The sequence below is a fragment of the Artemia franciscana genome, chromosome 6 (genome assembly GCF_032884065.1).
Source record: "Artemia franciscana chromosome 6, ASM3288406v1, whole genome shotgun sequence".
NCBI classification, from domain to species: domain Eukaryota; kingdom Metazoa; phylum Arthropoda; class Branchiopoda; order Anostraca; family Artemiidae; genus Artemia; species Artemia franciscana.
In genome coordinates, this window is record NC_088868.1 from 21,679,429 (window position 1) to 21,700,074 (window position 20,646).

Sequence of the window (20,646 nt, forward strand, 5' to 3'; positions counted from 1 at the left end):
GTAAAGTCTAAATTAATGGTTCTTATTAAGAGGGGGCAATTGTTTCTCTAAATTTTGAAAAATATTTCTTATATTTTTGTAAAAAAAATCCTGAAAGATACCTTTTTTATCTTCATAAAAATGAAAGCATATTTTTGCCCTTCTCCGTAATTTTCGTGAAATGACACCCTTATTCTAAACATATTTAAATGCTGTGATTCGCGAAACTTGCTGCATGTTGATTCTATATGGCACTTGGTATCTACCAAGTGACATCAAGTGATCGCAAATTCTGTTGGTTTGTCTGTCCCGGTTTTGCTAGTCTAGGTACTTTCAGGTAAGCTAGGACGATGAAATCTGGCAGGCGTTTCAGGAACCAGACCAGATTAAATTTGAAATTGTCGTTTCCCCGATTCGACCATTTGGGGAGGAGTGGGGGGATGGTTAAATAAGAAAAATTAGAAAAAATGAGGTATTTTTAACTTGTGAATGGGTGATTGGATCTTAATGGAATTTGATATTTAGAAGGATATCGTGTCTTAGAGGTCTTATTTTAAATCCCGACCGGATCGGTGACATTGGGGGGGTGTTGGTGGGGGGGGGGCATAAAATCTTGGAAAACGCTTAGAGTTGAGGGTACTTACTTGGGTCACGTTCGAGCCTTGTCCAGCCCCATCGTGGCATCCAGAATTTGTCGACATGCATCTCTCCATGGCTCTCTTTCAATTGCGACTGGCTCGATCAACTGGATCCATTGTCTGTACCATGGGTGCCCGTGCTTCTTGAAACCTCCCATTGTTGACAACCATATCTTTTTTTGTCCTCCAGGCTTCTTCTTCCAGTGCGCAAGGGGTTGGCATTTCAAGCACTGTTTGCTGAACGAGTCATCCGGTCGGCGCAGTGTATGCCCGAACCATCGTAGACGTCTCGCTTTGACAACATCAGCGACAAGTGGTATATCACCACATCTTCTTCTGATGACATCGTTAGAGACGCGGTCAGAGAAACGCAGGCTAAGAAAACAGCGAAGACACTTGTGGTGGAAGACATTCAGGTAATTAGCTTCCCCAGCTCTGAGGGGCCACGTTTCGCAACCATAAAGAAGCACAGAGAGAACCAAAGCGTTATATATCCGGAGCTTTGTTAGAAGGGAGATTTCATTTCGTAACCAGAGGCACTTCCGAAGCTGGATGAATGCTGCCCAGGCTGCGGAGATGCGGCTTCGTATTTCGCTTAGAGCTTCGCCCTTGGGATTTATTAGGGAGCCTAGATATTTGAAATTCTGGACGTCCTCGATTGGGATGCCATTCAATGTGATTGGAGTTTCATCTACCCCAGAGGTGCGCATCTATTTTGTTTTCGATTGGCTGATCTTTAGTCCAGTAGCAAGGGATCTAGCAGCAATGTCGTCTATCATGAGCTGTGCTTCTATTATCGACTCAGCCAAGATATCCACATAATCGGCGGAATCAAGGTCTGTTATTGATAGTGCTGGACTGATTGTCACACCTTTGTATTTGTCAAGAGTCTTCATGATCTGGTCAACGACAAAGTTAAATAAAATAGGCGATAGGGCACAACCCTGTCGCACTCCTTCGTCAATTGATATTTCATTTGAGATTTCTCCGTCAGCTCTTATAAATGCCCTTGTTCCCACGTAATAAGCCTTAATTAAACGGACTATCTTTTCGGGCACTCCATCATCCCTCATTGCATCCCAGATGGCGATTCTCTTTACCAAGTCAAAAGCCGTTACAAAGTCGATAAAGACTTGTATTGTTTCCTGCTGGTGTATAAGGCGGTGTTCCAGGATCTGTCTCAGGCTAAAAATATGATCGCAGCATCCCATACCAGGTCTGAATCCTGCTTGATTTGGCCTCGTCCGATCATTTCTAATATTTCTGAACCTATTTAATACTATTATTGTGAAAACTTTTGCAGAAATGGGTATCAGGGAAATTCCTCTATAATTTTTACAATCGGCTCGATCCCCTTTCTTAAATACAGGAATTATTATAGAGGTCCTCCACTCTTCAGTAATGTATTCGTTGACCCAGACATCCGTGAGTAAGTTGTGGAGCTCGTCGATAGCAGCTTCTGGAAGGGCCTTGAGAAGTTCAGCTGGTAATTCGTCAATGCCAGGGCTTTTATTATTTTTTAACAGTTTTATGGCATGAATAATTTCTTCTCTGCTTGGAGGGGTGATATTGCAATCCTCTACACGAATGGTGACTCAGAACTGCTGTGGAATGGAATGGGTTGGCTGTGGTCATTTTCTGGTGGGTGAAGAAGCTCCTGGAATTGAGCACGCCATCGTTCGATGCGATCTTCTTTGCTCGTGAGAAGCTTGTTGTCCTTACTAAGTAGCGTGGGGGTAGATCTTTGCTTCTTTTTCCCGGTTTTCTTCCTTAAAGAGAGTTCTATTCTCTTCTGAGAAATCCATCTTTTGGGTTTTTTGTCCCTTACTCCGAGAATTTCTCCGAGATTGTAGCTGCCTCTTTCACTTGATTTTGAAACTTGATCCAGCGCTTTTCTATATTTAGCGTTGGGTTAAACTTTTCTTGCTCGGTCATGGCACTTGTCTCGGTCTCAGAAATTGCTTGATTAGTCTTAAATTCTCGGTCATTATCTTGCAACGCTGTAAAAACGGTTTGTAAGTTCGAGCATAAAGGTCTCTTTGACTTCAGGGAGTTTGAGTGTCGCTGTGTCTAGGATGCGTCTAGGTGCAGATACTTTTTTGGAACTGAGTCTGAATCTAACTTTTGATTTTAGTAATAAATGGTCGGATCCATTTTTTGATCCAGTGGCCACCCCTCTGTATACTCTCGAGTCTTCAATCATTGACTTCCACCGACGAGAAACGAGTAAATAGTCAATTTGGGCGCGGGTTCGACCATCTCGGGATCTCCAAGTGTAAGTGTGGCAAGGTTTGTGTTTAAACCATATATTAGCACACTGAGATTATTCAGCATAGCAAACATGAGAAGTCTAACTCCGTTAATGCACCGGTCGCCCAAACCGTGGTTGCCAATGGCCCTTTCAGAATCGTTTAGTCTCGTGCCAATCCTGGCATTGAAGTCAACACCGATCACGAGGATGTCCTTACGAGGAATTTTGTTCAGGGTCAGTTGGAGGTCGGCATAGAGTTTGTCTTTCAACTGGTCAGGGGCGTCACGAATAGGGGCATATACAGATAGTATTGTCAGGCTATTACTCTGACCTTTTAAAAGGGCCATCACAATTCTGTCAGACACTGCTTCATAGTCAAGGAGTCCCGATGCGATCTTGGGTGTCATGATTATTCCCACTCCGAGGCCGGATCCATCCATTGAGCCAGAATTGAATAGTATGGCCTTTTTACCCGAAGGGGCTATTAGGTCAAGTTTCGTTTGTCCATTTAATCTTGTCTCTGAAACACAGAATATGTCCAGTTTATATAAATAAAATTCTTCAGCTACGAAGGCTTGCGTTAGTGAACATTTGATGGAACAGAGGTTCCAGCAGCCGATATTCAGGCCTTGTCTCCTTGATAGTATGGTAGCTAGCTCACTTTTTGACGAGGTCGCCAGCCTCGACGCATCGCTTAATGCCGGGAATGCCGTAGCCAAATTCGCTCTCATATTAGACATATTCAACATAATTCTGGATGTTTCTTGGGTATGATTAACCGCAGGGGCCCCAGTCCTACGGGTCACCCGGAGCACGTTGGCCGTCACTTCGCTTGGCGTGAAGCTAGGTGACGTTTGTACCCTCTCACCGCTATGAGGTGTGCTGGCGGGTTTGCTCTACTGCCTAGGGACGGAAGGGGGGAGCATCCTTGCTTACAACGCCACCACCGCCGTGGCCAATTTGCAAGCTTAGCTTCCACCTTTGCTCCCACCTAGAATCAGCAAAGCCTTCAGGAGGCTTTGTTGAGGGATCGGGATGAAACCTGGTGGGAAGAATAATCACAAGTCCTAGATACGTGATTGACATAACCGGAATGGATCCGCTCTCTTTGGGGGAATGGGGGTGAGTGTTAATTCTGAAAAATTAAGAAAAATTAGGTATATTTAACTTACGAAGGAGTGATCGGATCTTAATGAAATTTAGAAGGACATCGTAACTCAGATCTTTTATTTTAAATACCAACCGGATCCAGTGTCATTTGGGGGGGGGGCAGGCACAAGTCCAAGATACCTAACTGACATAACCGGACCGGATCCGCTCTCTTTGACGGAATTGGGATGGGGGAGCACCTAAAAAAAATAGAAAAAATTAGGTATTTGTAACTTACGAACGGGTGATCAGAACTTAATGAAATTTGGTATTTAGAAGGATATTGCGCTTTAGAGCTCTCATTTTAAATCCCGACTAGATCCGGTGACATTGGAGGGGGAAACCGGAATTCTTGAAAAATGTGAAAATTGAGGTATCTTTATCTTACGAGTGGGTGATCGGATCTTAATGAATTTTGATATTTGGTAGGACCTCGTGACTCAGTTCTCTTATCTTAAATCCCGACCGGCATTAAGTCTCTGATTTTCCTTTTAATTAAATCTATTTATTCTTAGAATTTTGCTAGAGCTCATACCATATGAGTTCTTGGCTCTTTCGGCCTCGTCACAAGTGCCATATGCGCTCTTAGCTCTTGTTCTCTTGGTGAATCTTGTACATTAATCTTCCTTCTTGTGATCTGGTTTTGTCCATGGAACTTCTTGCTTGCTGATTTTTGTTCGTGGAATTTATTGAATGCTGATTTTTGTTCATATAACTTGTTGCAATCGGATATTTTTCTTCGTGAAACTTGTACATTTATTTTTCTTTCTCCTCACGAAACTGATTTTGTTCATGAAAATTGTTGCGTTCTGATTTTTGCTCGTGGAACTTGTTGAGTTATGGTGTTTTTGGCAAAACCTATTGTATGTTGATTTTTAACCGTGAAATTTGTCCATTGATTTTTCTCCTCGTGAAACTGATTTTGTTCACGGAACTTGTTGCATGCTGATATCTGTTCGCGGAACTTGTTGCCTGCTGATTTTTGTTGGTTAAACTTGTTTAATATTGACGTTTCTCTTCATGAAACTTGTAAATTGATTTTTTCCTCGTGAAAGTGATTTTGTTTTTGGAACTAGTTGTGTTCTGATTTTTGTTCCTGGAACTTGTCGCGTGCTGATTTTTATTCGCGAAAATTGTTGCATGTTGATTTTTTTCTTCGTAAAACTTATACATCGATTTTTCTCCTCGTGAAACTGATTTTGTTCATGGAACTTGTTGCGTGCTGAATTTTTGCTAGTGAAACTTGTTGCATGTTGATTTTTCTCTTCGTGAAACTTGTACGTTGATTTTTCTCCTCGTGAAACTAATTTTGTTCATGGAACTTGCTGCGTGCTGATTTTTGTTCGTGTTACTTGTTGCAGGCTGATTTTTTGCTCGTGAAACTTGTACATTGATATGATCCTTGTGCATCTGATTTTGTTTTTGGAATTTGCTGCTTGCTGATTTTGTTCGTGAAACTTAATTTATCATGATATGCACCTTAGTTTCAGGTTAGTTATAACAAATGAAGTTTCACGAACAAAAACTGCAAGCAAGTTCCTTGAGCAAAATGAGTTTCACGAGGAGAAAAATCAATGAGCGAGTTCCACGAAGAGCAACAAGTTCCATGAGCAAAATCAGTTTCAGGAGGAGAACAAACAATATACAAGTTTCATGAAGAGCAAAATCACCATGCAACAAGTTTCACAAACACAAAATCAGTTCGAACTAGTTCCATGGACAAAAATCAGCACGCAGCAAATTCCATGAACAAAATCAGTTTCACTAGAAGAAAAATCGATGTATAAATTTTATGAAGAGAAAAAACAACATGCAACAAGTTTCACAAACAAAAATAGCGCGCGACAAGTTTCAGGGACAAAATTCAGCATGTAACAAGCTCCATGAACAAAATCAATTTTACGAAGAGAAAAATTGATGGATAAATTTTACGAAGAGAAAAATCAACATGGGACAAGTTTTACAAACAAAAATCAGCAGGAAATCCAGCAGGAAAAAAAATCCAGGAACAAAAATCAGCACGTAATAAGTTTCATGAACAAAACCAGTTTCACGAGGGAAAAAACAATTTACAAGTTGCACGAAGAGAAAAAATCAACATGCAAAAGTTTCACAAACAACAATCAAAACGCAGCAAGTTCCACGAACAAAAATCAGCACGCAACAAGTTCCATGAACAATTTCAGTTTTACGAGGAGAAAAATCAATGTATAAGTATCACGAAGAGGAAAATTAACATGCAGTAAGTTTCACGAACGATAAGTAGCACGTATCAAGTTCCACGATCAAAAATAAGTGCACAGAAAGTTCCATGAACAAAATCAGTTTCCCGAGGAGAAAAATCAATGTACAAGTTTCACGAACAAAAATAGCTTGCAACAAGTTCCAATAGCAAAAAGGAGCGCACAACAAGTACCATTTTCCAAATCATTTTCACGAGGAGAAAAATTAATATACTCAATATGTTCCACAGACGAAAACCAGCACACATTAAATTTCATGAATAAAATCAGTTTCACGAGAAAAAAATGTACAAGTTTCACGAAGAGAAAAATCAACAAGCAACAAGCTTCACGAACAAAACTCAGCACGCAACAAGTTCCACGAACACAAATCAGCACGCAACAAATTCCATGAACAAAATCAGTTTCTCGAGGAGAAAAATCAACAAGTTTTACGAACAAAAATCAGCACGATAAAGATTTATAAGCAAAATCCGTTCTATGAGGAAAAAAAAAATCAGTTTACAAGTTTCACCAGGAGAAAAAGTCAAAGTTCAACAAGTTTCACGAACAGAAATCAGCTCGCAACAACTTCCATCAACAAAATCAGTTTGATGAGGAGAAAGTAATTATGCAAGTTTCGTGAAGAGAAAAATCAATATACAAGTTTCACAAAGAGAAAAATCAGTGTACAAGTATAACGAAGAGAAAAATGAACATGCAACAAGTTTCATGAACAATAGTCACCACGCAACATGCTCAAAAAAAGTCATGATGAAATAAGTTTTGCAAACCAAAATCAGTACGCAGCGAGCTCAAGGAACAAAATTCAGCACGCAACAAGTTCCATGAATAAATAAATTTCACAAGGAGAAAAATCAATGAGCAAGTTCCGCGAAGAACAAAATCAGCCTACAAGAAGATTCACGAATGAAAATCAGCACACAATAATTTCCACGAACAAAAATAAGCACGTAACAAGTGCCACGAACAAATATCAGCAAACAACAAGTTCCACGAACAAAATCAGTTACACGAGAAGAAAATCAATATACAAGTTTCATGAAGAGAAAAAATCAACATGCAAAAAGTTGCATGAACAAAAATCAGCACGCAACAAGTTCCACGAATAAAAATCAGTTTGCGAGCAGTTCCATGAACTAAATAAGTTTCTCGATGAGAAAAATCAAAGTACAATTTTAACGAAGAGACAAATTGACATGTAACAAGTTAAACGAAAAAAAATGAGCACGCAACGAGTTCCACGAAAAAAAAATGAGCACGTAACAAGTTCAATCAAAATAATTAGTTTCACAGGGAGAAAAATCAATGTGCTAGTTTCACGAAGAGAAAACTCAAGATGCAGCAAGTTTCACGAACAAAGATCAACACGCCACAAGTTCTACGAACAAAAGTCGATGTACAAGTTTCACGAAGAGAAAAATTAACATGCAACAAGTTTCATGAACAAAATCAGCACGCAACAATTTCCGCGATTAAAAATCATCGCACAAGAAGTTCCATGAACAAAATCAGTTTCACGAGAAGAAAAATCTATTTACAAGTTTCACTAAGAGAAAACTCAACATGCAACAATTTTTATGGCCCAAAGAAACATAGCATTTCCTTTAAAACCTCTCAGAATTCACACTTAGTTTTAGTTTAAATTAATGTTTAATAACAGATCTCTCCTCTGGAATTAGTTGCTATAGTTCCCGCGTTGGAATTGGATTTTAGGTTAGCCTCCTTTGACAAAGACCTGATTGTGCTATAAGGTCAGTAGTGACGCCTCCATGGTTTCCACGACACACATATCCCTGCTTTTAACCGCATCCCAATCCCTGAATTCTATGGGAGCCCTATTCCGTCATTCCATGACAGCCAACAGGTGTTCATTACGTCATAGGGAAATTTTTCTAAGAGATGCAGGTGTCTGTTACGTCATAGGGAATGTTCTTTCTTTGATTACTTAAAAACCTAAGGGGCAGGGAAAAACCTTTGATCCACTTTAGGGGGGACGTCTTCACCTATTCTTTATATTTATAGGTATTTATGCTGTGGTTATTTCCTTAATAATAAGGGGGTATTGCCTCCAAATCTGTATCTAATGCTAAATCTTTTTCCTGGAATATGGTTAAAAAATATTAAAATAAAATGGCTAAAATTGGTATTTGGGCTCAATACAACTTTTCTTTTTAGGGATTAGGGCGATGGTATGCCAGAGAAAATATGTGGGCAACAAAAAAGAGGAAAAACAGGGTACTTTTTCAAAAATAATTTCATTTAAATTCTTTTATAGATCAAAATTTTGTAAACAGATATTACCTTTTTTATGGTACTTGGTATCTATCAAGTGACATACAGCGATCGGAAATTCTGTCGGTCTGTCTGTCGGTCCCGGTTTTGCTACTTCAAGCGCTTCCAGGTAAGCCAGGACCATGAAATTTGGCAGGCGTATCAGGAACCAGACCAGATTAAGTTAGAAATTGTCGTTCCCCCGATTCGACCATCTGAGGACGGGGAGTGGGGGGACGGTTAAGTCGGAAAAATAAAAAAAGAGGTATTTTACCTTACGGACGGGTGATCGGAGCTTAATGAAATTTGATGTTTGGAAGGATATCAGGTCTCAGAGCTCTTATTTAAAATCCTGACTGGATCCGGTGACATTGTGGGGAGCTGGGGGGGACCTAAAATCTTGGAAAACGCTTAGATTGGAGGGGTCGGGATGAAACTTAGTGGGAAAAATAATCCCAAGTCCTAGATACGTGATTGACATACTGGAACGGATCCGCTCTCTTTGGGGAAGTTGGGGGGTAGGGTTAATTCTGAGTGTCTCAGAGCTCCCAGTTAAATCCCGACTGGATCCGGTGACATTGGGGGGAGTTGGGGGGAATCTAAAATCTTGAAAAATGCTTAGAGTCGAGGATTCGGGATGAAACCTGGTGGGAAAAATAAGCACAAGTTCTATATATGTGATTGACATAACCGGAACGGATACGCTCTCTATGGGGGAGCTGGAGGGGGGAAGGGTAATTCTAAAAAATTAGAAAGAATGAAAGTATTTTTATCTTACGAAGGAGTGATCGGATCTTAATGAAATGTTATATTTAGAAGGACCTCGTAACTCAGATATCTTGTTTTAAATCCCGACCGGATCCAATGTCTTTGGGGTTGGGGGGGTACTGGAAATCTTGGAAAACGCTTAAAGCGGAGAGAGATCAGGATGAATCTTGGTGGGAAGAATAAGCACAAGTCCAAGATATGTGACGAAAATAACGGGACCGGATCCGCTCTTTGGTGGAGTTGGGGGGGGGGGGGGGAGTAATTCGGAAAAATTAGAAAAAATGAGGTATTTTTAACTTACGAACGGGTGATCAGATCTTAATGAAATTTGATCTTTAGAAGGATCTTGTGCTTTGAAACTCTCATTTTAAATCTCGACCAGATCCGGTGACAATGGAGGGAGCTGGAGGGGAAACCGGAAATCTTGGAAAACGCTTAGAGTGGAGAGATCGGGATGAAACTTGATAGGAAGAATAAGCACAAGTTATAGACACGCGACTGACATAATTGGAACGGATCTGTTCTCTTTAGGGGAGCTGGGGGTTGTTAGTTTGGAAAAATAAGAAAAATTGAGGTATTTTAACTTAAGAACGGGTGACGGGATCTTATTGAAATTTGATATTTAGAAGGAACCCATGTCTCAGAGCTCTTATTTCACATCCTGACCAAAGCTGTTGACATTGGAGGGACTTGGAGGAGGAAACCGGAAATCTTGGAAAATGCTTATAGACGCTTAGATACGTGATCGACGTAATCGATCTGGGTTTGCCCTCTTTGAGGGAGTTAGGGGTTGGGGTTCAGTGCTTTGGCGAGTTTGGTGCTTCTGGACGTGCTAGGACGATGAAAATTGGTAGGTGTGTCAGGGAGCTGCACAAATTGACTTGATAAAGTCGTTTTCTCCGATTCGACCATCTGGGGGGCTGAAGGGAGAGGAAAAATTAGAAAAGTTGAGGTATTTTAACTTACGAGTGGGTGATCAGATCTTAATGAATTTTGATACTTAGAAGGACCTCGTGACTCAGAGCTCTTATTTTAAATCCCGACCGGTATTAAGCCATTGATTTTCCTTTTAAAGCAATCTATTGATTCTTAGAATTTTGCCAGAGCTCATACCATATGAGCTCTTGGCTCTTGGCTCCTCCGACCTCGTCACAAGTGCCATATGAGCTCTTAGCTTTTGTTGTACTCTACTAAATGTGTTCTAAATCTGTGACAAATGGCCATGTAGAAACTTCCCTTTGCAGGTAGCAGTTGGCCTTAGCTGTGAAAATTATGGCAATTGAATCGGTCTACCAAGCATTTGCGTATAGGAACCTAATTTGAATAATTTATGATCTTTGCTTATTCCAATGTGAACTATCTCATTCGTGTCTTTGTTTTTATTTCTTTTATGTTCTGTCCAATAAGTTTGAAGCTTAAAAGAACGACTGCCTAATTTTCTATCATTTGCCTATACATTGGGCATCATTGGAAATTTGCCGCCTGCTTTTTGTGTTCTAATGGTATCGATATACTCTGGGATCACTCAGACGTGGAGGCCTATACCTGTATGCTTAATGTGTTTTAATGTTTCATTTTTATTTTAAGGAGTTAGAAGCAATCAAAGCAAGAGTGCGTGAGATGGAGGAAGAAGCAGAAAAATTGAAACAGCTTCAGAGTGAAGTTGATAAGCAGATTCTTGGAAGCCCTGGAAGTAAGTATTTCCTTTTTTTTTTTCCATAACTGAATTCTGTGTTTCTCTGTGTGGAATTATCTCAGAAGAAGTAACAAATCACGTTGCATCATCTACGTGCAAGTTTGTGGGTGCGAATTTTGTCCTTTGTTTTGTTGGGAACTTTTTTTGAAATTTTCGATCTGAAGTTCTACTACTGCTACTACTGACAACCCACAACAGCTTCAATCCACCTGAGCTACAGCTGTGTAGAATCCTCTTCATTGCAATTATTAAAAGTATCCCTCTACTCCCTCCTGTGAAGGTCTTAGTTTCTTTGAATTTTTTCTCATGGCCTCTTCTTGCTCTTTTTAAGGGCTCTATAACTTTCGTTCTGAGCCAGGTGGGTTGGGGAAAATCATAATTTGAATCGACGCATCACTCTTCATCCACAGAGCTTCCTAACCATTTTAACCTGTCATTCGTTATAGCCCTGGAAAGTTTCACGCAGTCTGTTTTTTTTTTTTTTTTTTTTACATATATCGTTCCAATGGGTGTCTAAAACTATCCATGGATGATTTCCCTAGAAATTATCTAGCATTCCGTACTTAAATCTTTCAAGGTGCTCTCTTTTCAGGTACATTCATCGCCTTCATTACTGTGAATTCTAGTACCTTAATTTTGCGGTGAACTTCATATAATTAAGCGGTCTTTCTATCCTTTCAAACTTTTTGCAGCTTCGAAATTACAACGACTATTCTACGACTGCGTTGCGTCTTGACTAATCTACTTTTCGTACTTTTACTGCATGCATGAACTTAACGAATAAGGCTTTCTAGGCAAATGAAACTCTTCACTTGGTCAATCTTTCTGTCACCCAACTTCACCTTTTTAATCTCATTTAATTCTCATTGAAGCAACTTAGTTTCCTTAAAGTTAATTTTCAAACCTTTTGTTGTGCCTTGAAATCTTAAAACCTTCAAAGCTCGTTTCATTTCGCTTTTATGACATTTTTGCCTTGGTCACAAAGATTATCTGCACAATTTAAAAGAGTTCTTATAAATGAGGATGATACATAACCTCACTAATCTCCCCTCTACATCTAAACAACAACTAAACTTACTTCCAATTTTAACTACTGCAACAGTTTACAATTTATAAAACTCAGGATTAGAAGGATCTGATAATTCAGAAACTTGCCAGTCATCAATCTAAGAGTGGAAATTTGGCCAATGTATCCTTTCTCCTTCCTAGAACCATACTAACCTTCTCCTAAAACTTTATCTTTATCATTCCCTATATCGTTTTTTGGTCTTTTAAGTATCACAAATGTTTGCAATTTGCTTCCTACAAAAAAACAAGCAAACATATCTATGTAATTACTAGTCATACTGTAATTAGTTACTTATAATTACTAGACTCACTATCATAACCGGTGCCAGACGTTTCCTCCTGGACCCCCCTCCCATGGAAAATTTCCCCGCATGCAAAATTAAGTAGCCAGAGAAAACGTATAAAATGAGTACCTCGAAACGTCGATGTGATACCCTAAGGGGTAACGAAATTACCGTATGTCTAACTTTTTTTTAATGAAATTCAACAAGCCTTTTAAGTAACAAAACTGAATAAAAATCAATGGAACAAAACAGTTCATTAAATTTTCTATTATGAAGAAACGATTAAATATGGGGTTTCTAAGGCCAAACGAAATTACTGAAAAAACACAAAACGAATATTTCGTAAGGACAACCGCCTCTCTTCTTCAGCGCAAAAAAAAGCCATAAAGGGCCAAAGAAAAAACCAAAAACAAACGTGTAGAGTCAATGTAAATTAAAACCAATAAAAACTAATGAAAAATCAAGATTAAAGATAAATAAAATTCAGTAAAAGCCAAAATTAGAAGAATCAAAACCAAATACCTTACAAATACATTCGTTTTATTTTTTTTTTCAGTATTTTGGTTTTGCCTTTTTGATCGTTTCTTGTTTATATTATGGCTGGCCTATCTGGCTTATTAAGTTTTCTGAGCAAAAATACGAAAAAGGACAGAACTTCTTAAGCAATAGTTTAAGTAAACAAAGAATAAAAAACAAAGAAAAGAAAATCGAGAATGGGGTGTTTATAAAGTCAACGAAAATGCTGGAAGAAACAAGACGAATATTCGATGAGAACAACCCATCCCCTTCTTTAGCGCTATAGGAAAAATTAAAAAAAAAATGTTTACAATTTTCTGAGCGAAAATGGACAGAACTCCTTATTCGGAATAAGCAAGCAATATTTTATGTAAACAAAGACTAAATAAGCGAAGAAACAATGGTTATTTTTTTTATATAAAAAAGGGCATGGAAAAAAGGCTGGTTGCCCTCCAATATTTTTGGTTAGTTAAAAGGACTTTGGTTAGTTTGGTTAGTTAGTTAAATTGATGTATAATCTTTTGATTTTCGGGACTATATCTGGTCTACGCTGTTATAATGAAAATAAAGAGTAACACAACCTCGAAACGAACAGAATCTATTTATGGTATGAGGTAACTGCGCCTTCTTTATCATCGCCCCCTCCTCGGGGTCTTGGAAACTTAGGAGGATAGTCATCGATCTGAAATCGAGACTTCTAACCCTTTTTCTTGATTAAATACAGAAAAACAAGTTTTTTTCAACTGAAAGCAGGGAGCGACATTAAAACTTAAAACTAACAGAAATTACTCCGTATATAAAAGGGGCTGATCCCTCCTCAACGCCCCGCTATTTACGCTAAAGTTTGACTCTTTCTCTCAACTCTACTTTTTAAAACAATAAAAATTTTAGCGTAAAGAGCGGGGCGTTGAGGAGGAAACGGCCCCTTTCATATACGGAGTAATTTCTGATCGGTTTAAGCTTTAATGTCGATCCTTACTTTCAATTAAACAAACTTATTTTTTTTATTTAATTTCTAAAGGTTTTTGAAATAATGCATATTTTGATTTTGGCTCTCCGCACATAAATAATTAAAACGAAATTTCCATATTAATTTAGTTTTGATCGGACGATTTTGAAAAAAAAGGAGATGGGGAGTAGGCCTTGTTACCCCTGGTGCAATAATTTCTGTTCGTTTTAATGCTGCTCCTTGCTTTCAGTTGAAGAAACTTTTACATATTTATTTTTTCATTTCTCTTTAAAAAAATGATAAAAATCCTGCGGCTCCTTTATGAAATTTCTCTTCCCCAATGACAAACTTCTCCATGGAAAGCTCCCCTCGCATGGCTATCTCAGAATTTTGATCTGGTGACTTTGGGAAGAAATTGAGCGCGGGAGAGGGCCTAGGTGCCCTCCAATTATTTTGGTCATTAAAAAAGGCGCCTAGAACTTTTAATTTCCGTCAGAATGAGCCCTCTCGCAACATTCTAGGACCTCTGGGTTGATATGATGACCTCTGGAAAAAACAAAACAAAAAAAAACAAACAAATAAACACGCATCCATGATCTGTCTTGTGGCAAAACATACCAAATTCCACATTTTTGTAGATAGGAGCTTGAAATTTCCAATGTAGGGTTCTCTGATATGCTGAATCTGATGGTGTTATTTTCGTTAAGATTCTATGACTTTTAAGGGATGTTTTCCCCTATTTTTTAAAATAATGCAAATTTTCTCAGCGCGTAACGTCTTATTATTTTTCAATCCTTTCTTAATATGCATAATAATTAGAGAAATAAATCAAATTTGCGATTATTTTTCTCTTGTGCATCCTTTAACTGGCTTTTTTTTTTTCAGATCAAGCTTTAAATGTTTCAATAGAGGATAAAATGGAAATTGACGCAAGATCTGTATTTGTTGGAAACGTAAGTCTTATTCATTACTGTTTATTATGTTCACGTCTGCTGGATAATCTAGTTTGCATGGATATCCGAGGACAAAGATCCGTCCTTCAAAATCCGAGTCCAATTAAAAAAAATACTCTATAAAGAGAGCAATACTTTTTCTTTTGTATTCCTAAATTCGCGGTACCAGTTATAAGTGAATATATGATTTGCCGCTAGTCTTTTACCAGGTTTGATGACTGTTGAATCTTCGTTTGAAAGAGTCAAAAGAGAAAATTTTAGGGACAATATCCCCAGAACGATCATTCCAGATCGAAGGGCAACGTCGAATGAATCTGTTCTTCAAATACTTGGTTATCGGCTTGCCAACCTTAAAATATTTGAAAGCGAGTTGTGTGCTTTCGTGTCAGTCTTATCAGTTGACAATTGGGGACATAATGCGAGAAAGCTCTAGTGGAAGAGGCGAATTTATTTAATTGTAGAGAACAGCCATCGACGGTACATCGAGCCTCTCACTAACAGACTGGAAAGAGTCGTGGGGAACGGCTGAATTATATATGAAGCATATGGCTATTAGCCATATGCTTGAAATTTTGGAATGGTTCCAACAATTTTTTTGGAGTACCAGCATACAGTGGGAACCCAAACTCAGTGATGGGTCTGATGCAAGATTAATAAAATGGGATGACTGAGCTGAGTGCTCGGTTGTATTTAAATACACAATTATCTGGAAATATATATGTCGGCTATTGTAATAAAAATAATGAAAAAGAGCAGAATACTGGAATTGACAGCCTACGCTTTAAAATGATTTGGTCTCAGATGGTGTAACCATTTTGCAACAATAAAAATAATTATTAAATTAGTAAGAATGTATATTACCCAAGTTGTGTTCTTAACCATGTAAAATAATTATCACAAAATAACACAATTATCTTATTAGGAATAAAAAAGTGGCAAAATGTCTGAAAATTAAAAAGGTAAAAACTAAAAAAGAGTGAGATAAAATTAGCGTTAAAAAGGTCTAAAAGATAGCAACGGGTTCAGAAACAGTACGTGGCAGGCGGTGTCAGGATGGGTAGTGTCTTTTGGGGAAAGTGTTTTCCGTGCGAAGGTTTTACAAAAATGATATAGATACAGTTTTAGAAGGTTAGTAAGGTTTTAGAAAGGAGAGAGGATACATTGGCCAAATATTTACTCTTAGATTGATAACTGGCAAGTTTCTGAATTACCAGATCCTTCTAATCCCGAGTTTTATAAATTATCAACTGTTGAAGCAGTTAAGATAGAAAGTAAGTTTAGTTACTCCGTGTGAGATATTGAGGTGTAATTCCTTCTTCTTTTTTCTCTCTCTATTGTTAAAGGAGACAAAACGAGTTGCCTCCCTGTCTGCTTTGTATAATATTTATGTACATCGTTTCTTGTTTAATAAAGTCAAGTCAAGCTGGTTAGATGTAGAGGGGAGATCAGTGCAACTAAGATTTCAAATTGTTGCACTATAAACACAAGATACGTTTTATCCAGCAAATATATATATATATATATATATATATATATATATATATATATATATATATATATATATATATATATATATATATATAACCACCACTGCTGTAGTTTTAGCCGAGTATACTGTGACTACAGAGAGTCTGTATACAGCGCATACAAAATACACAGGCGAGTCTGTGACTTTGATTCACTGACTAAGGACAATTACAGAATAGTAACACAGGATATGTCTTGTACAGTAAAGAAATAAAGAAACCGGGCACAGGCTACACATTCGGTAATTATAACAAAAGTCAGAATGTACAGTGTTTAATCACAATGCTTGCTCATGATCTTTAAAACTGAGGACCAAAGATGTTTGATAACTCAGGCACTTCTCAATTATTAACTTAAGAGTGGAAATTTGGTCGACACATCCTCTACCTTTTCTAAAACCGCAGTATCTCTTAAAAATTTGTCTACAGCATCTCTCAGTGTAAAAAGTATCATATTACTAAGTAATTTGCTACCTACAAAGACCAGACTAATGCCTCGATAATTACCACACTCACTCGTATCACCTTTCTTAAAAAGTGGTTTAATTAAGGTTTTCTTAACATCGCTAGGTACTTCCCCTTTTTCAAAAATCATATTCATAATCTTTAATAACTTATTTCTAACCTCGGAGCCGCCATATTTCTTGTACAGTAAAGGAATAAAGAATGTCTTGTACAGTAAAGAAATAAAGAAACTGGGCACAGGCTACACATTCGGTAATTATAACTAAAGTCAGAGTATACAGTGTTTAATCACAATGCTTGCTCATGATCTTTAAAACTGAGGACCAAAGATGTTTGATAACTCAGGCACTTCTCAATTATTAACTTAAGAGTGGAAATTTGGTCGACACATCCTCTGCCTTTTCTAAAACCGCAGTATCTCTTAAAAATTTGTCTACAGCATCTCTCAGTGTAAAAAGTATCATATTACTAAGTAATTTGCTACCTACAGATAATTACCACACTCACTCGTATCGCCTTTCTTAAACAGTGGTTTAATTAAAGTTTTCTTAACATCGCTAGGTACTTCCCCTTTTTCAAAAATCATATTCATAATCTTTAATAACATATTTCTAACCTCGGAGCCGCCATATTTAAGAAACTCATTTACCACACTATCAGCAGCTGGAGCCTTATTATATTTTAATCCTTTTAGTACTGTCGCTAACTCTTCCTCATAAAGCAATCCTCCTTCACATCCAAGGTATCACAAACTTTTTTATTTTCCTCTACATCTTTTCCTGCAACTCTTTCGCGGTTTAGAACATTCTCAAAATGTTCTGCCTATCTTTCTTTAACTCTTTCCTTATCACTAATTGTGGCTCCGTCCCTACCTTTAACTGGACAAGTCCAGATTGACTACTCCCTCTCAACTTATTAACATGCTAGTACAACATTTTACTATTATGCCGTCTAGCTGTATCTTCCAGATCCTCGGCAATTTTATCTATGGCCTAAACTTCACACCTCCTTTGCTCATATTTTGATGCTTTCTCCACTTTTTTTTAGATTCCTTTTGTTTTCATTTGATCTATTACTCAGATAATTCTTATATAAGCCCCTTCTCCTCTCTATTGAACAAAGGTTTTTCACTAATATTCTTAACTGCGGTCCCAACTTTCTTCCCTAAGACGCCATCAGCAACTTAACAAATTGTTTCCCTAAAATTATTCCATCCATGTTCTGCATTATCAAATTTTAAACTCTCCAGGTTAGTATTCAACTGTTCATGGAAAGTTTCTCATCCTGGAGTAACACAAAAAGAAGTCTCTCAGCGCCTTTTCAGAACGCGGGGGAAATCCTTTTCTTCCTAAACATGTTTAGCACAGTACCATTAGTGTTAAGTGTAATGAAACAAATTTACTGAACACTTAAACTAGATATATCGCATGAGAAAAGAAAAGAAAAAAAAGCAACAGCTTACAATTCATAATCTGTGAAACATTGTGCTGTCATTTTTGCTAAATAAATTTTAACGATGGGATACTCTGGCTTAGGTTTGTTATTTAGTCTATGTTTGGTTACTTTCTTCTATTTTTTGCTTTTAGTGTAATACAGGCTTGTGATAATGCTTTTTCTACACTTTACAGAGTTTCAAAAATTCTGCAAAATTGCTATCCCAGCTTAACTTCAAATCTCTATAAAAACATAATCTTTTTCCTATGACTTATATAATTATTTTGTCTGTGCTCTTGAACTGAGCTGGTAAGAGAGAATAGTAATAAAACAACTCAATTTAGTAGACTAATTATTAATTAGCTGAACAATGTTCTTTATCCATAATGGTACGCAATAACTTTGTTAAAGGAAGAAAAAAATGAAATGATTTTGGGAATAAGTCTTGCTCTTTTTACCTAAATGCCAAGTCTAGAAATGCTAGAAAAAAGTCAGTTGCTAATTTTCGCCAATATTGAGATCCTCAGCTGAAAGAACCCATCTGATGCACAAATGTTCATTGAAGCTCTGATCAAAATTCCAGGTTATATCGTTAAATATATAGAGTTGAGGTATTTATTTTATTTGAATTCAGATGGTATTTATTAGTTCAGAACCAATTGTCTTTTTTCTCGGAAACCTGTTTTGGGAACTAATCGCATGTACTTACGTATATATTTTACTCTGTATTTGGACTTTGAGAGTTCGTTATGAATTTACAAGCTCTTATATATCATTCAAAAGAGAAAAGAGAAAAGAATTTGTGGTTATTAAAATTTGTTCACAAGTTCGGCTTTTAATAATATAATATCGGCTTTTAATTTTTTTGAGGTTATACAGAATTGATGAATAAGTGACTAATAACTTCTTTTTGTGAAGGTTGACTATGGAGCTACTGCAGAGGAACTGGAGCAACACTTTCATGGCTGTGGCTCAATCAATCGAGTCACCATTCTGTGTAATAAGTTTGATGGCCATCCAAAGGGCTTTGCCTATGTTGAATTTGCTGACAAAGAGTCGGTACAAACAGCCATGGCATTGGACGATTCGCTTTTTAGAGGCAGACAGATTAAGGTGATTTCGTTTGCTTGAACAAAAAAATTTTTGTTGTTGTGTATATTACGTATGCTGCTAGCAATGAAATGCTAAAAGAAGGCTACTCATGGCTAGCATTGTTTTTTTTTTATGGCACTTGGTATTAACCAAGTGACATATAGCAATCGCCAATTCTGTCGGTCTGTCGGTCCCGGTTTTGCTACTTTGGGCACTTCCAGGTAAGCTAGGACGGTGAAATTTGGCAGGCGTATCAGGGACATGACCAGCTTAAATTAGAAATAGTCGTTTTCCCAATTTGCCCATCTGGGGGGGGGGAGTGGGGGGGGCCGGTTAATTCGTAAGAAATAGAAAAAATGCAGTATTTTTAACTTATGAGCGGGTGATGGGATCTTAATGAAATTTGATGTTTGGAATGATATTGTGTCTCAGAGCTCTTATTTTAAATCTCGACCGGATCTGGTGACATTCGGGGAAGTTTGGGGTGGCGAACCTAAAATCATGGAAAACGCTTAGATTGGAGGGATCGGGATGAAACTTGGTAGGGAAAATAATCAGAAGTCTTACATACGTGATTTACATAATTGGAACGGATCCGCTCTATTGGGGGGGGGGGGGTTGATTCTGACAAATAAGAAAAAATGACGTATTTTTAACTTACGAAGGAGTGATCGGATTTTCATGAAACTTCATATTTAGAAGGACCTCGTAACCCAGATCTCTTATTTTAAATCTCAACCGGATCAAGCGTAACCGGGGGGGGGGGGGGCAGTTGGGGGGACCGGAAATCTTAGAAAATACTTAAAGCGGTGAGATCAGGATGAAACTGGATGGGAAGAATAGAAAACTGTCTAAGATACGTGACTGACATAACCGGACCGGATCTGCTCTGTTTGGTGGAAGTGGGGGGGGGGGGGTAATTTTGAAAATTGAGGTATTTGTAACTTACGAAAGGGTGACCAGATCTTAATGAAATTTGATATTTAGAAGGATCTTGTGCTTTAAAGTTCTAATTTTAAATTCTGACCAGATCCTGTGACATTGGGGGGAGTTGCTCTCTTTGGGGTAGTTGAGGGGGGGGGGGGTTATTTCTGAAAAATAGAAAAAATGAGGTATTTTCAACTTACGAACGGGTGATCGGATCTCAATGAAATTTGATATTTAGAAGGATATCGTGTCTCAAAGCAATTATTTTAAATCCTGACCGGATCTGGTGACATTGGGGGAAGTTTGGGGTGGCGAACCTAAAATCATGGAAAACGCTTAGATTGGAGGGATCGGGATGAAACTTGGTGGGGAAAATAATCAGAAGTCTTAGATACGTGATTTACATAATTGGAACGGATCCGCTATATTGGGGG

At 37.9% G+C, this 20,646-nt stretch overlaps 3 protein-coding genes across 3 annotated transcripts in view; 2 read left to right on the forward strand and 1 right to left on the reverse strand.

Annotated features, from left to right (window-relative positions):
* The window catches only part of LOC136028184 (uncharacterized), a 155,612-nt gene that overhangs the window by 9,407 nt on the left and 125,559 nt on the right, over positions 1-20,646 (forward strand). The window contains exons 3-5 of the mRNA XM_065705885.1: positions 10,890-10,995; positions 14,701-14,768; positions 19,112-19,306. The gene's annotated coding sequence lies outside the window, so the exon portion shown is untranslated. The remainder of the gene's footprint in view (positions 1-10,889; positions 10,996-14,700; positions 14,769-19,111; positions 19,307-20,646) is intronic.
* On the reverse strand, positions 2,817-3,599 carry LOC136028521 (craniofacial development protein 2-like). The gene has a single exon (XM_065706366.1). It carries the CDS (start codon positions 3,597-3,599, stop codon positions 2,817-2,819), a length of 783 nt encoding a protein of 260 aa, XP_065562438.1.
* On the forward strand, positions 3,985-19,324 carry LOC136028522 (polyadenylate-binding protein 2-like). The gene is made up of 4 exons (XM_065706367.1): positions 3,985-3,990; positions 10,890-10,995; positions 14,701-14,768; positions 19,112-19,324. Exons 1-4 carry the CDS (start codon positions 3,985-3,987, stop codon positions 19,322-19,324), a joined length of 393 nt encoding a protein of 130 aa, XP_065562439.1.